At 42.3% G+C, this 16,259-nt stretch overlaps 1 gene segment (V, D, J or C); it reads left to right on the top strand.

Moving 5' to 3' along the window:
• Nucleotides 1–224: 224 nt before the first annotated feature.
• Nucleotides 225–4,902, top strand: LOC132656615 (T cell receptor alpha variable 9-1-like; the record flags this gene model as incomplete). The annotated part of the segment is given in 3 exon segments: nt 225–270; nt 400–687; nt 4,877–4,902. Coding segments are annotated over 3 exon segments (360 nt in total), but the record flags the coding sequence as incomplete, so codon positions are not given.
• Between the last annotated feature and the right edge of the window lie 11,357 nt (nt 4,903–16,259).

Raw genomic sequence — 16,259 nt, 5'->3', positions numbered from 1 at the left:
GGTGTTGTAGGCATAATAAAAGAGCCAAGAAATGTCATTGACTTCTGAGAATATAGGTCAACAATCTTCCAAGGTTCACACATTGCCCACATGTGTTTGGGGTGTGTCTACCCAACACATAGCCATTTCCTGTTTAATTCTGAGCTCACCATCATCTTTTCACTATAACTGTAATCTTTCCTAACATAAGAGGTTAGGGTCCACATCATCCAGTAGCTCAGAAAATGAACTCCTTCCTTGGCCTGATGATTATACTCTTCTTAGTGCTTGGTAAGTGGAATGACTCATTGAGCTTCTGTCTTGCCCCATGCTATTGATGTAAACTTTTAAAACTCTTTTTCCTATGAAGCAGAACCCAGATCATAGCTGTACTGAACTGTTATTAATTTCTCTTTTTAGGAGAAAGCAATGGAGACTCGGTTACTCAGACAGAAGGCCAAGTGACACTCTCTGAAGGGAGTTCTATGACTGTGAATTGTTCCTATGAAACTAAACAGTACCCCTCCCTGTTCTGGTATGTGCAGTATCCCGGAGAAGGTCCACAGCTCCTCTTTAGAGTCTCAAAGGCTAATGACAAGGGAAGCAGCAGAGGGTTTGAAGCCACACATGATAAGGAAACCAAATCCTTCCACTTGCAGAAAGCCTCAGTGCAAGAGTCCGACTCGGCTGTGTACTACTGTGCTCTGAGTGACACAGTGACAGAAACCACAGGGGGAGCTGAGCACAGACTCTGAAGAGGAAGAGACTGGCTGCTGAGTGTTCTGAGATCACTCTTTTAGGGACCACAGGCAGGTCTTCTATTGTTGATAATCACCACACACCTAGGTACTTCTAGAGTATAAAAGCATCCAAACTAACGTTAAGAACAAATTAGGAAGGAAGCATGCCTTACTTTAGACTTTATCAGGATGAGTGAAAGCAGTCACACACACAGTGATTTCCCTTTTTTTTTTTTTTTTGTTTTGTTTTTATTTTATGAGATGGGATTTCAGGTAACCCAAGCTGGCCTTGGACAACTTGTGAAGCTGAGGTTGGCCTTGAACTCTTCTTCTCACCTGCACCCCTAGTGATCTAGAGTTATAGGCATGAATCACCATCAAGGCAGAATGTGTGATTTCTTAAATACAAAATCTTTTGTTGAATGAAACTGTCTGTATGCTCATCATCCTCTATAATTCTAACCTGTGGAACATGACTCATGTCATTCATGGAATTATCATGTGTAGAGACAAGCCAAGACTTATGAGGTTGCATGTTCCTTCACATCTTCATTGTAAACTGCAGAGATAAAGGGTTAATTCTTTATTTCCTCTCAAAGTCTGATAATGTATTTGTTACTTGTAAAGATTCTTATGTTTGACTGAATTTAGAAGTAGAAGCTCTCAGTGGAAACAATTTATGTCTTGTGAAAATACATTCCTCCCATTTTTATTTGGCTTTCTTTGTTCTTTTGGCCAAAATCTAGCACATTCTGTAGCTTCTTCCTTATGTTTCTAGTGTGTTCTTTTTCAGTGTAATCTGTCAGCAGTCATGATATGCATGGACTAAAAAGGTGATGCATCTTGGGTGCTTTGGTCCTGGGGGAAAAGTAGAGTAAGATGAAGAGATGAGAGGACTCAGTTCTGTTTACAGGTCAAAGAGAGAAATACTGAATCAAGCACTGGGCAATTCAGAGGTGACCTTGTTAGGAGAAATAAACTTGGATTGTGGTGCACTTAGAAGATAACAGAGGGCAAGAATTAGATAAAGTGGTATAGACAACTATTCCAAAGAGATTCATAGACGTCCAGGAAATCTAGGGACAAATAGATGGACATTCACAAGTTGATGGAAGGAATATTCCTTCTTTCTGTAGGATATTCCAAAAGACAAAATGGATCCCAGACCCAAAATGTAACAACCAACTTATGAATCATTTTCCAAAAATGTATTCAGTTTGGATGGTGTCTCTGTGTGTGTGTGAAGGGAGGGGGAAGAGAGAGAAAGGGAGAGAGAGAGAGGACACATCAAGTGTCCTAGAGCTGTAAGTTACAGGCATCTCACAGCTGGGAGCCAAACTGCAAAAACAGTTAGTGCTCCAAGCTACTGAGCCATCTCTCAAGCCCCAGCATGTTTAAGTAACAGAGGTAAACTTTCATGACATGATTTGGGCAAATGTGTCTAGGTTATGACAATGAAAGGGCAAGAAAACAGTGAATATAAAATATAAACTGAAGATAAAATATAAACTGAAGATAAAATAGTTGGTCCTCACCGATGTGAGAAACATTTAATTTTTTAATTAATAAATTGATTAACCCTAAATTCTGGTTGAAACTTCCCTCTGTCTTCCCCTCTAAGCCCCTCCCTCAGTTCTCCCCTCCCCACCACCTATGCCTACTTCTGTTCTTCTCAGAGAAGGGGAGACCTCCTGGGGGTATCAACCCACCTTGGCAGATCAAGTAGAACAGGGCTCATCTTCTTCTCTTGAGGCTAGACAAAGCAGTCCAGATAGAGGAGAGAGATCTAAAGACAGGCAACAGAGTCAGAGATAGTGCCTGCTCCTGCTCTTAGAGTTTCCATATGAGGATCAAGCTGTATGTCTGAAGAAACATTTAATTTTTACTTTTTTCAATGCTAGGGTTGAACTTAGGCCTCAATGAATGCTAGGCAAGTGTTCTTCTGAGCTATAGGCTTAGTTTTTAAATGTTTATGATTTAAAGTATACCATTAATAAAGCAAAAAGATAATCCCAAAGTTGAAGGAAACGTTTGCCAATCATGTAAGTAATACATGTATTACTTAAATTAAGATGTTTTCAGTTCTAAAATTCTGGTGTTCTTGATGCCTATGATGATATTCTCTTTTTTTTTTCGGTCTGTCTTCTGTTGCATTGCAATATGTCATATTTTCATTGAACACTTAAGGAAAGATATACTTTTTGTTCTTAGAAGAACACTGTTGTTATATAAGATATCTATATATATGTGTGTGTTTACATTATTGTGTAAATATTTTTTTCTACATTCCATGTTCTTCTTTTATCCTTTCCACAAGATTGTTCTATTGGTGAGTTGAGTCCATTGATATTGATAGATAATAGTGACCAATGCATGTTAGTTCCTTTTGTAATGGAGTCGATGAACTAACCCTGTTTCATTGCTTGTTTTCTTTTCATTTTTGTTGGGACATTATCTGTATGCCCTGTTTTCTTGGGTGAATTTGTTTTCACTGGATTGGAGTTTTCCTTCTAGTATCTTCTGTAGGGATGGTTTGCTATGTACATATTGTATAAATTTAGTTTTGTCATGGAATATTTTGTTTTCTCCATCTATGTTGATTGAAAGCTTTGCAGGGTATAGTAGTCTGGGTTGACATTTGTGATCTCTTAGAGTCTCCATGATACTTGCCCAGGCCCTTCTGGCTTTCATAGTTTCTGATGAGAAGTCCGGCGTGATTCTGATAGGTCTACCTTCATATGTTACTTGGCCTTTTTCCCTTGCTGCTTTTAATATCCTTTCTTTGTTCTGTAGATTTAGTGTTTTGACTATGATGTGACGTGATGTGTTTCTTTTCTGGTCTAGTCTATTTGGAGTTCTGTAGGCCTCTTGTATATTTATGGACATCTCTTTCTTTAAGTTGGGAAAATTTTCTTCTATGATTTTCTTGAAAATATTTTCTGGACCTTGGAGTCTGGAGTCTTCTTTTTCGTGAATTCCTATTATTCTTAGATTTTGTCTTTTCATAGCATCCTTGATTTCTTGGATATTTTGTGATTGGAACTTTTCTGATTTTACTTTTTCTTTGAGAGAAGTATCCATTTCTGCAAGTGTGTCTTCCGCTCCAGAGATTCTCTCTTCCATCTCTTGTATTCTGTTGGTGATGCTTACTTTTGTGGTTCCTGATCTTTTCTCCAAGTTCTCCAGCTCAAGGGTTTTCTCATTTTGTGTTTTCTTTATTGATTCTAATTCTGTTTTCATGCCTTGCACCATTTCTTTCATGTGTTTGAATTTGGATTCCTGTCTCTCTACGATGGCCTCTATTTCTTTTTTCATTTCCTTCTTATATGCCACTAATTTTTCCTCTACTTGTGTATCTATTTGTTTGGCTATGTTTGCCTGTGTTTCTTTAAGGATATTGTCTATTTCTTCTTTCTTTGCCTCCAATTGACTGGCCATCTCTTTGAAAGACTTGTTCATTTCCTCCTTATGAGCCTCAAATAATTGGGCAAGCATGGCTTTAAAATCATTTTCCTGTGCTTCTGCTGAATTGGTGTATCCATCGATTTTGGGGTTTGCTGGTGAAGTCATGATGTCCTGATTTATGTTGGAAGTGTTCTTTCGCCTACCTCTGGCCATTGGCTTATCTGAAACCTTCCCTGTTTGTTTTTGGATTCTGCAGATCAGACTGGTGCTGTCTCTCTCTGGTGTCTGGAGAGTTCTTCAGGAAGCTGAGCACTCTGAGCGTGTGCTGAGGACTAGCTGTACCTGTGGGAGGAAAGTACGCAGGCGCAAACGGGGCAAATGCAAGCGTGTGTGTGTGTGCGCGCGCGTGTGTGTCTGTGTGTGCAAGTGTGCGTGGATGAGTTTCTCGAGGGACAGAGTGATGGCTAATGTTGAACCCTTGAGTGTGTGGGAGGAGCTCCCGGAGGGAGAGGGTGGGCGGGCGGACCGACGCCACCCACACACCTATGAATACTCAATATTCGACAAAGAAGCCAATTCCATTCAATGGAAAAAAGACAGCATCTTCAACAAATGGTGCTGGACCAACTGGATGTCTACATGCAGAAAAATGAAAATAGATCCATATTTATCACCCTGCACAAAACTAAAGTCAAAGTGGATCAAGGACCTCAACATAAAACCAGATACTCTAAATCAATTGGAAAAAAAAGTGGGGAACAGCCTAGAACTCATTGGCACAGGAGACAACTTCCTGAACAGAACACCAACAGCACAGGCTCTAAGAGCAACAATCAATAAATGGGACCTCATGAAACTGAAAAGTTTCTGTAAAGCAAAGGATACCGTCATCAAAACAAAACGACTGCCTACAGATTGGGAAAGAATCTTCACTAACCCTTTATCTGACAGAGGACTAATATCCAGTATATACAAAGAACTAAAGAAGCTGAAAAGCAGCAAACCAAGTAATCCAATTAAAAAATGGGGAACAGAGCTAAACAGAGAATTCTCAACAGAGGAATATCGAATGGCAGAAAAACACTTAAAGAAATGCTCATCCTCATTAGCCATCAGGGGAATGCAAATCAAAACGACCCTGAGATATCACCTTACACCCATCAGAATGGCCAAGATGAAAAACTCAAGCGATAACACATGCTGGAGAGGTTGTGGAGCAAGGGGAACCCTCCTCCACTGCTGGTGGGAATGTAAACTGGTACAACCACTCTGGAAAGCTATCTGGCGCTTTCTAAGACAAATAGGAATAGTGCTTCCTCCAGACCCAGCTATACCACTGCTAGGTATATACCCAAAGTTTGTTCAAGTACACAAAAAGGACACTTGCTCAACCATGTTTATAGCAGCTCTATTTGTAATAGCCAGAACATGGAAACAACCCAGATGTCCATCAACGGTGGAATGGGTACAGAAATTGTGGTATTTTTATACAATGGAATACTACTCAGCAATCAAAAAGGAGGAAATCATGAAATTTGCAGGCAAATGGTGGGATCTAGAAAAGATCATTCTGAGTGAAATATCCCAGAAGGAGAAAGACAAACATGGGATATACTCACTTATATAGACCTATAAGATATGATAAACATAATGAAATCTATACACCTAAAAAAGATAATCAATTGAGCAGACATGGGGTAAGATGATCAATCCTCAGTTAGAAAGACAGATGGGATGTGCATTGAACGTATGACAGGAGTCTACTGAGCGCATCTGAAAGACTCTAACTAGCAGTGTGTTCAAAGCAAAGACTCACGACCAAACCTTTGGCAGAGTACAGGGAATCATAAGAAAGAAGGGGAGTTAGTCTGATGGGGAAAGGATGGGAGCTCCACAAGGACCAAATATATCTGGGCACAGGGTCTTTTCTGAGACTGACATTCAACCAAGGACCATGTATGGATATAAACTAGAACCTCCACTCAGATGTAGCCTGTGGTAGCTCAGTAACCAATTGGTTTCCCAAAGTGAGGGGAACAGGGACTATTTCTAACAAGAACTCAATGACTGGCTCTTTGGTCTCCCCACCCCCGAAGGGAGGAGCAGTCCTGTTAGGCCACAGAGGAGGGCTTTGCAGCCAGTCCTGAAGATACCTGATAAAACAGGATCAGATGAATGGGGAGGAGGTCCCCCCATCAGTGGACTTGGAAAGGGGCACGGTGGAGATGAGGGAGGGAGGGAGGGAGGGAATGAGGGATCGGGACACGGCTGGGATACAGAGTTAATAAAATGTAACTGATAAAAATAAAATTAAAAAAAAAAAGAAAAAAAAAAAGAAATCCTAGAAAAAAAAAAAGATTGTTCTAAAAATATTCCATATCTTTTTCACTTCCTCTGGTGTGTCTTCTTTTCTTGAGTTACTATTTTTTAACTCAATCTCACTGGCTTGTTGAAAGATACATACCAGCTGTATATCTGATAGAATTCAGAGTTCATCAGTTTGACTGATAAACTGTAGTTATAGCGCACAGATGAGAAGTAACAAAAACAAGGCCAGCATGCAATACTGAGAACATGATTGCACCCTCTCCCCCAGTCAGATCCTTTATCAACTTCCATTTTCACCTCCTGCGTATATGAAGTTCAGAAGTTTTAATGTCTTTAAGTAAAAGCTGTCAAATTTCACAGATCATGAAAGTAGTTCAATTTCCCATATATCCAATATTTTCCCAGAGAGTGCAAGAAACAAAAATAAACAGATGAGAAGAAAACTAAAAAAAAGATACAAAAAAGGAAAAGAAGATAGAAGACCGTGTTATATATAAGCAGTAATGCCTGTCCCGATCAATCTCCATGCTGGAATTTGTGTCTGCCATGAACGTGCACAGGTCTCGTGCATGCTGTACCAGCCACTCTGGGTTCACATGTATAACTTCCCACTGTGTTTGGAAAACGCTTTGTAGTCACCCACCACCTCCACTCTTGCATTTTCCACTTTCTCTTCTCCAATAACTCCTGAGCCTCGGGAGGAAGGATGTAACACAGATGTCCAGTTTTTGGCTGGTCACTTTGCAGTGTCTTGTCTCTATATCTTGGCTGGTTGTGGGTCTCTGTGTTAATTTCCGTTTACTTAAACATGATGAAGCTACACCATATCACACTACTAAAGAAAACCTGACTTTCTCCCCTAGCAGCTAACAACTGCTAATAGCTCCTCAGCAGGGTGTGGGGACTCATGAGCCCCTCCTCCATGCTCCTCCATGTGACTAAGCTGACTGGCTTAGTCACATTCAGGTCTTCTTGTTCAGGCAATCACAGCATTCTGAGTGCAACAGTTCTGTCATATCCTGATGTCACTATTTCATTCCTGACCTGTGGCTCTTAGAACCATCCTACACAACCTTTTCTGATATTTTCTGAGCCTTCTGGAGGAAGTGCTGTTATATAGATGTGAGGATTATAGCTGTGCACTCTGCAGACATTTAATCTTAGCACTGCGACCAGTTGTGAGTATATGTATTAGCCACCATCTTCAGCACACACAAATGTTTCTCTAATTAGGATTGGCTGCCACACTGACCTATGGATATGGTGAAAGTAGAGGGAAGTTTGATACTTCATCCATTTAGCAAAAATGATAGCAGTAGCTTCCCCTCGGGGCCTATTAGCTCCATAGGCATAGGTTCTTGGCCAGGTTTACAGTAGCAGCCATGCATGTTTCTGCTGTGAAGAGCCTCCAATCTAATCAGAACGTGGTTGACCATCCCATAACATTTAGTCCACTCCTGCACCCATGGCAGATCTGTGTCTTGGTCATTACTGCAGCTCTCAGTGCACACAGCTGGTTAAGACTGTTGTTGACTTTTCTCCCCTAGCAGCCTGAGTCGCACTTCCTAACACTATAAAATGTAGCCAGCACGGAGGAAGTCTCCTGAGTCATACTGGCTTGATGTCTGTATGTCTTGTGATTAAAACTTGTGGTATCTTCAACAATGTGATCCTGTTATCAAGTTCTGGAGGGTAACAAAGAGCAATGGCAACAGGTTATTGTTTTAGGGTCTTTATGACTGCCTAGACCAACAGTTTTAGGGGATGTGTCCCTGAGCACAGCCAAGAGCATGGAGACAATTGCTTGGGCCTGGGGTTATGAAAGTCTTAAGTATCACTCAGAGGAGACTCCCCCAGCTTAAATGCAAGCACAGTCACAAAAGTATTTGGCTTTTCTTGGAGGGGACTTCATGGGGTTCTGGTTCACTGGAGTCTTACTGATAAGGGTCTCTATGGAGCACATGCAGGTTTAGTATCCAGAAGGCCTGGCCTGAGTGTCTGTGCCAAAGCCCAGGAATCTGGAAGTCAACATGTCCCTCTAGTGTCTCATGCATAGTCTAGGGTTATAACTGCTCTGTGCTAAAATAGGAATTTTAGAGAGCAAATGACCTTGTGAACACAGATGAATACTGGAGAATCCAGGGAAGTTAACACAGAGACTTAACCTACAAAGAAAGGAGATGTTTACTAGTCTCCACCCCCCCTCCAGGAATGGTGGGAAAGACTGTAGTTTAAAGTCTGATGAGCATTTCCAATTTGAAGAGAATTGTATGGCCCATATCACTCAGAAATGATTTTTTTGTCCTGTATGCTTCTCACCAGAATCTGGAGCATTGCCTCTAAGTTTATTAAATCCTTCCTCATGAGAGATGTCACTTGTAGTTTATAGTAACCTAAGTCCATTTTATGTGTTTTTAGGGCCTGGTCCATCTGGGTTACAATTGGCGTTATGCTTACCTCAGTGATTCTCCCCAGACCTTAAATTTTGAGCACTGTTTTTGCATCAACACTAACCATCTGTCAGGGAGATTCCATATGGACTTTGAAAAGAGATTCCATGTAAACATGTCTTAAGCTTTGTCATAGACACAGATTGAGCTAATTCTTTTTCAAAGCTGGTGGTATGTTTAAATATGGCTAAAACAAAGGACCTCATGTCAGACTCTAAAAGTATGAACCCTTTATGGACAGCTAATTCAAGCAAAACTGTTTCTTGTCTCTCCCTGGATCCTTCGGCTTCTGGACATGTATCCTTCAGGGACTCCTGCACATCGTATTGTCTGGGAATCCCACATGTTTCTGAGACTAAAAAAAGCTAAGAATAGAAGAGGAATCACATTCCTATAAAATTCAAATGAGTCCTTCAACTCAGGAGTACTCCAAAGAGTCTACTTGCACATTCCTTTAGAAACATTCCTGGAAGATACACTGCAGTAGAAAAGAGATAGAACTGGTTTGGAAATTTGTGGCTTGCACAGATGTGTGTGTGTGTGTGTGTGTGTGTGTGTGTGTGTGTGTGCGTGTGTGTGTGTGTGTGTGTTCACCTCTGTGTGTTTCAGGTTGTTAGGATATTGTTTTCAATGCTGAATGCTGAACCCAGTGATTTGAGTATGCCAGGCTGCTCTCTACCATGGGTGTGAATATTAATCCCCTTTCTTCTTTGCCACATGAGTTGGTTCCTCCATAACTCAAGCTTTCCCATTTGCTCAGTAGAAAGACTAATAATGTTATGTATGTCAGAGGGTGACTCTGAGGACTGAGTGATGGGAAGCTAAGGAGCCTGGGATGCAATGGACTCCACACTGAGATTTCAGGTCCCTTTGCTCTTGTCTGTTGGTGAAGAGGAGGGCAGTGCTGGGGAGAAGTCATTCCAGGGAGGGAGCAGCTGCCTCCCAGAATAAAGGAGGCTCAGAGAGGTAGAATACAGGTAACCATCCTGGAACCCTGAGGAGGGCCTCCTCTTTCCTGGAAACCAAGAAGGGAAGGGAAGGAGAGGAGGGAGAAGAGTGGGATTGGAGTGTAAAGTGATTAAACAAATAAAATTTTACAATGTGTGAAGAGATGGAATCTGCATTTTTAATGTTTTGATAAATGAATTATTTTTTATTATTTTTTTATTAATTACAGTTTATTCACTTAGTATCCCATGGTCGTTCCTTCCCACGTCCCCTCCCAATCCTACCCTCCCTACCTCTTCCTCACCCATGACCCTTCCCCAGTACACTGATAAGGGAGGTTCTCCTCCCTTTCCATCTGATCCTATCTATCAGGTCTCATCAGGAGTGGCTGCATTATCTTCCTCTTTCTGGTAAGGCTGCTCCTCCCTCAGAGTGAGGTGATCAAAGAGCAGGCAATCAGTTTCTGTGTGAGACAGTCCCTGTCCCCATTACTATGAACATATTGGACACTGAACTGCCATGGGCTACCTCTGTGCAGGGGTTCCAGGCATCTCCGTGAGTGATCCTTGGCTGGAGTATCAATCTCAGAAAAGTCCCCTGTGCCCAGACTTTTGAATCTGTTGCTCCCCTTGTGGAGCTCCTGTCCTCTCCAGGTCTTACTATCTCCCACTTCTTTCATAAGATTCCCTGCACTCTGCCCAAAGTTTGGCCATAAGTCTGACCATCTGCTTTGATACCCTGAAGGGTAGAGACTTTCAGAGGCCCTCTGTGGTAGGCTACTGTCCTGTTCCCTGTTTTCTCTCTCTTCTGATGTCCATTCACTGTGCCTATCTGAATGGGGATTGAGCATCTTAGCCAGAGTCCTTCCTTCTTGATTAGCTGCCTTAGGTGTACAGGTTTTAATATGTTTATCCTATACTATATGTTTAACATCCACTTATGAATGAGTATATACCCTGTGTGTCTTTCTGCTTCTGGGACACCTCTCAGGATGATCTTTTCCAGTTCCCACCATTTATCTGCAAATTTCATGGTTTCCTTGTTTTTTATCACTGAAGAATAATTAATTTATATATATATATATATATATTACAATTTCTGTATCCATTCCTCAGTTGAGGGGCATCTGGGCTGTTTCTAGCTTGTGGCTATTACAAATAAGGCTGCTACAAACATGGTTGAGCAAATGTCCTTGTTGTATACTTGAGCATCTTTTGGATATATGCCTAGGAGTAGTATAGCTGGATCTTGAGGAAGCGCTTTTCCTAATTGTCTGAGAAAGTACCAGATTGATTACCAAAGTAGTTGTACAAGTTCACATTCCCACCAGCAGTGGAGGAGGGTTCCCCTTTCTCCACATCATCTCCAGTATGTGTTGTCACTTGACTTTTTGATCTTAGCCATTCTGAAGGGTGTAAGGTGAAATATCATGGTTGTTTCAATTTGCATTTTCCTGATGACTAAAGACATTGAACATTTCTTTAAGTGTTTCTCTGCCATTCATCAACCCTATATCTGACAGAGGGCTAATATCCAGTACATATAAAGAACTCAAGCGGTTAAACAGCACCAAAGAAGTAATCCATTTAAAAATGGGGTACAGAGCTAAACAGAGAATTTTCAATACAGGAATCTGCATTTTTAATCATAAGGAAATACATTTTAAAAACAGTTATTAACAGAGTAGTCAATAAAATAGTGAGTAATCTAACCAAAGTTTATAAAACAATAAGAAGAATATATAAGTCAAAATAAGAAATTCAAAAACCAAAACAGCCAAAATAACAACTACCACAACCAAGACAGCAAAACAAAAAACTAAAATTTACACAGAAAATTATGCTTATCAGTCTTCTCTCAGTGAAGATTTAGCAAGACAGTGCCACAGCCTGTGGCTTATCTTGAACACTTAGTGGCAAGGGAGACAGCAGTTTTCTCAAGGGGTGTTGTCAGAAAAGAGAAGGGAATGAGAGGCCAAAGCAGCCTAGCTGGCTCACTGGCTAGATAAAATTAGGGCCTGTTCATACAGAGGAAACCAATTCTGCATAATACAATCCCTCACAGGAATTCAGTGTTTCCTGGGGCTTGGGTTCAGCAGGTGGCTCCTGATGCAGCAGCTCCTTCTGCAGGAGGCTCTTCTCATGGGCTGTGGCCACTTCCATGTCAAGGTGCAGCTTTTCAGACCTGGGAGAGGAAGGCAGTTAAGACACAGGCCTGGTTGCAACACCCCATCTCAGCCTTCAAGCTGCTCCCTCCCACCACTTCAGCTGTGCTCCACAGTCAACACTGATCTCTTCATTGAAGTCATTGTTTGTAATTCAAGACAAGAGGGTCACACAGTATCTGTGCCTACAAAATGTTTCCGCTATTAAATGCATGTCAGAATTAGATCTAGGAACGGATGTTCTCTGTTCTACTACAGAGACTAGCCCTTTCTCCTACAGTCCAGGAACATCATTATATAAAAGAACCTACCCAAAAATATAAGTTATTCATGATGACTCACTGATGGATCACAGCATTTAAATAGATAGAAATACATCCTTGCAACCTGGGCCACTGAACAATGTCATGAGGCTAGCTCATTTCTCCTGCTCAGGAGGCTCCTTGTACCCAACTACCATGCATGATGGAGCCTGGCATGCTGGAGCAGCGTTTTGTGTGTTGTGTGCCTGCCAACAATAGTCCTGCACAGGCTGAGGTACCAGACTGAAAGCTGTGTTTTCCTAAGAACTAGAGCTGGCTGACCACATCCTGGCTCATTATGGGAGTGAGTTACAGAACACTCCTTGAATGTCTGATAGTCCCTGCTTCAGAGACATCTGCCTGGCTTCTGGAAACTCCTTAACCTATTCTTTCCTGAGAACCCTTCTCACAGAAATGGGTAAACACTGCAGAGATTAGGGCTTAAGGGGAGAATCTGATCACTACACGGGTTGCTCTTAAACAAAAGTATAATTTCAGCCTGGTGTGGTGTGCACATCTTGAGTTCCCATCACTTGGGAGGCAGATGTTGGCAGATCTTGTGACTTTAAACACAGTCTGCTAAGGATATTGTAAAGAACTAGGAGGGGGTCACAATGCTCTAGACACATAAGGTGCCAATCACATTGTTTCCTTGACAGAAGTTCCTGTAAACTGGGTCAGCACAACTCTTTGAGGTGTTCTTTCCCAGGAGGGGCTCTTAGCCTTGCTGGAGAGCAATAGCCCATTAAAGACAGAGAATCTAGGAACAGGGTCCCCAGATGTCTTCAACTTCTCCTCCCAGCCTGGGTTCCTACCTCATCTGGAGGTCTTCAAATTGATGCTGCATCTTTATGGCTAAGTCCCTTTCCTGTATGGCCAGCTGAGTCTGCTTCCTCAAATACTGCAGGAGTTTCTCCAGTCTTTCCCGCTCCTGTTCATGACAAGATGGTGTTCTCAGTGGAGTGCTGCACACTGGCTTGCACACACTGTCTTACAAGAGCAAGCATACATAGAGGACCCACGAGCTGGCAGGACAGCCACCCTAGCCAGAAGATCCAGCTTCAAGGGAAGTAAGAACCCTGTTCCAAGGTAGAAACTGACATGAAAGAAACCCAATGGCCTCCTGTGGACAATGACCACATGCATGATTGTCCACAAAGATCATGGGCTTCCTGCTAGAAGAACATGGAGTTGAGACATAGCACACAAGCAATTTTTCAATGGTCTCACAACTCTGCTATCATCCATTTGGGAGCTAAGTTAGCTGTGAAGAGCTTGCTCTGCTTGGCTAGACTATGTTGAGGTGGTTAGTTACTTTTTCCCTCTGAAGTCTCAAGATTCTGACCTCCACAAATTGTCTGTCAAAAGTCCTTCCCATGTCCCTTGATGTCCAGTCAGCTCCAGACTATACACACTCCCGCAAAACCCAAAGGAAACAGGGCTAAGAAACTAGAAATCAGGCATGTATCAGTGTGAATTAAGAGCTGGCCAAATAGAAACAACCCATTGCAGTGACGTAGAATGGGGCAGGACACATGACATTGGCATTGATGACAAAATTTGAACAATAGCACTAGGCTCTTCCTTTGCAAGCTCCTTCCTACCTTGAAGTCACATGACCCTACCACGCAAAATAGTCACAGGACCCAGAAGGTACCAATAATCAGTTTACATTACAGCCCAGCTATCCAGGGACCATGTAATTGTGGGTTATCATATTCCCCAACTCTGCGTTTTGGAATGCACCTTCAAGCAGAAGAGAAGGGTATGCTTGCCAATAATAGAGTTTCTCACAAGGGGTTAATTTTCCAGAAGACTTATGCAGTGGCAGAGAAAAGAAGTCAGATGGCATGATGTGGGCAGATGGTGGCAAGTATAAATTAGTAAGGAGGGTAATGGGTGAGAGCTCAGGTATGTAGATGAGCAGACAAAGAGTCCAGTGGGCAAATGGTTCCAGAACTTGTCCAGTTGCGGTGTCTGGTGGTCACTGGTGTTCTCCTCTTGGTCCTTACACATCTCCTGCATTTCTGCCAACTGGTGCTTTAACAGGACCCAATTCTCTTGGGCCATCTCATTGTCCTGCTTCATCATGTCCATCTTCTTTTTCAGCTGAATCTGTTCCATCAGGAGCCGGCTGTGGAGGTTGCTGGAAACATCCTCTGAAGAATAAGCCTCTGCCAGCCTCCTCATGCCTCCCCCCCCCCCCGCCAGCATGCATTTGCCATCTCTACCTTCAGGGCCTATCAACACCACAAGGACTAAGGTTTCCATGAGGATCTAGGAAAGAGCCCAATACAACCATGCCTGCTGTACTAAGCAGACCATAGAGAGAACAGCTAATTCACAAAAGAATATCAACTACAAAAGTCCCCAACACTGATAGGGTTCCCTGTCCCTCAGAAAGAAATAGAAGTCTCCATGTGTCCTTTATTGTTGCAAGTAATGCTGAAACATCAAAAAATGTGAATAAATGCCCTCAGGGTAGGAAAGGAGAAACAAGGGGAGCACATCCTGTCTATCTACCTGTTCCAGAACACTCAGCTTCATAAAACAATGCCTGATTCCCAGAAACCCAGTACTGCCTGTGATGCTATGAATTGATTTCTATGTAGAGTCTCCTGAGGTTCAAAACAAAAATCCTGGGAGAGGCTAACAGTCTCTTTCATACTTAGCAAATCTGAGTCCAAAAGAAACATGTAGGCAGATGGCTCAGAGGCAGAAGGGATAAAACCAGTACTGGGGACTCCCAGTTCAGAATAAAGGCAAACAGAGACAGCATTTCACAACTGTTGGGGTCCATGACAGGCACTTACCAATAGAAGCCAGTCTCCTTGTCAAGATCCTTGAGGTTCTGTGAGGCTTCAGTATGCTCCTGCTCCACTGTCTTCAGCTTCAATATCACCCGCTTGTGCTGAGTCTTGAGTATTTCATAGAAAGGATTTGACCTGGGGTAGGGCATGCCCCCAAATAAAAGAAGCCCATGAATACAGGACTCAAGGAACTTGTGAATCCTGGCTGTGACCTAAACTATCCATGCACAGAAGATACCACATTGTGGACCCTCTAGACTGGTTCAATCCACTGCTTATACTACTTGTTTTCCTGGCCCCAGACCAGCAGAGGCTATAGGTGTCCAGCTAAAAGACGCCCTGGCTGCATAAGCTCACTCAGTAAGTGTGGAGGAGCTGCCTACCCCATTACAGTTAAGGGGTGTCATTCCACAAGTATTGGTCCACCAAAGATCTGTGATTTCATTCCTCCTGTTTTCAGAACAATGATTCTTGATCCTTGGTGACTATTTCTACAGAGTTGGACATAATTCTGGGATTGAGACCCAGAGTAGAGCAGCCTTAAAAACTGCCCAAGGGATTCTACTGTGCCTCCTATCTGGCCACATAAGCTAAGTACTGCTTAAACTGGCATACCCAGAACTCAGAACTGGCATCACATTAAGACTGAGACTCACAGGCCCCACCTGACACCACTGGCTCCAAGACTCTAAAGGGATACACAAACATGTAAATATTTATGTACACAAACAGATAGACAGAGAGACAGAAAGAGAGAGAATGAGAGAGTGAGAGAGAAAGAGGGGGATATATTAGAGAGACAGATATATATAAAGGAGACAGAGTGAGAGAGAGGTGACAGAAATAGATAAAGACAGTCAGGGATGGAATGAACATTGGGATGCTGAAAAAAATTGTATCCCATGTACTGTCTAAAGATTATAAGGCACAAGGAGAGAGATAAACATTGTTGAGCTCCAGTCCTTCCTGTCCTCCACTGAGATAAACCAAGAGGGAGCAGGTCCCTGCAGCAGCTACCAGGAGCTTCCTGCATTAACTCTCCTGTCAGTCAAGTAAATATCTCATGCTAAACCCACAGTAGCTATTGTCTCACACTGTCTCCCACATATGAAGACCATTCCAAATGCATGCTG

This window comes from Meriones unguiculatus, chromosome 9, assembly GCF_030254825.1.
Source record: "Meriones unguiculatus strain TT.TT164.6M chromosome 9, Bangor_MerUng_6.1, whole genome shotgun sequence".
In the NCBI taxonomy this organism is placed as follows: Eukaryota; Metazoa; Chordata; class Mammalia; order Rodentia; family Muridae; genus Meriones; species Meriones unguiculatus.
Note: the sequence above shows the minus strand (reverse complement) of the source record. Positions and strands in the feature narration are given on the sequence as shown.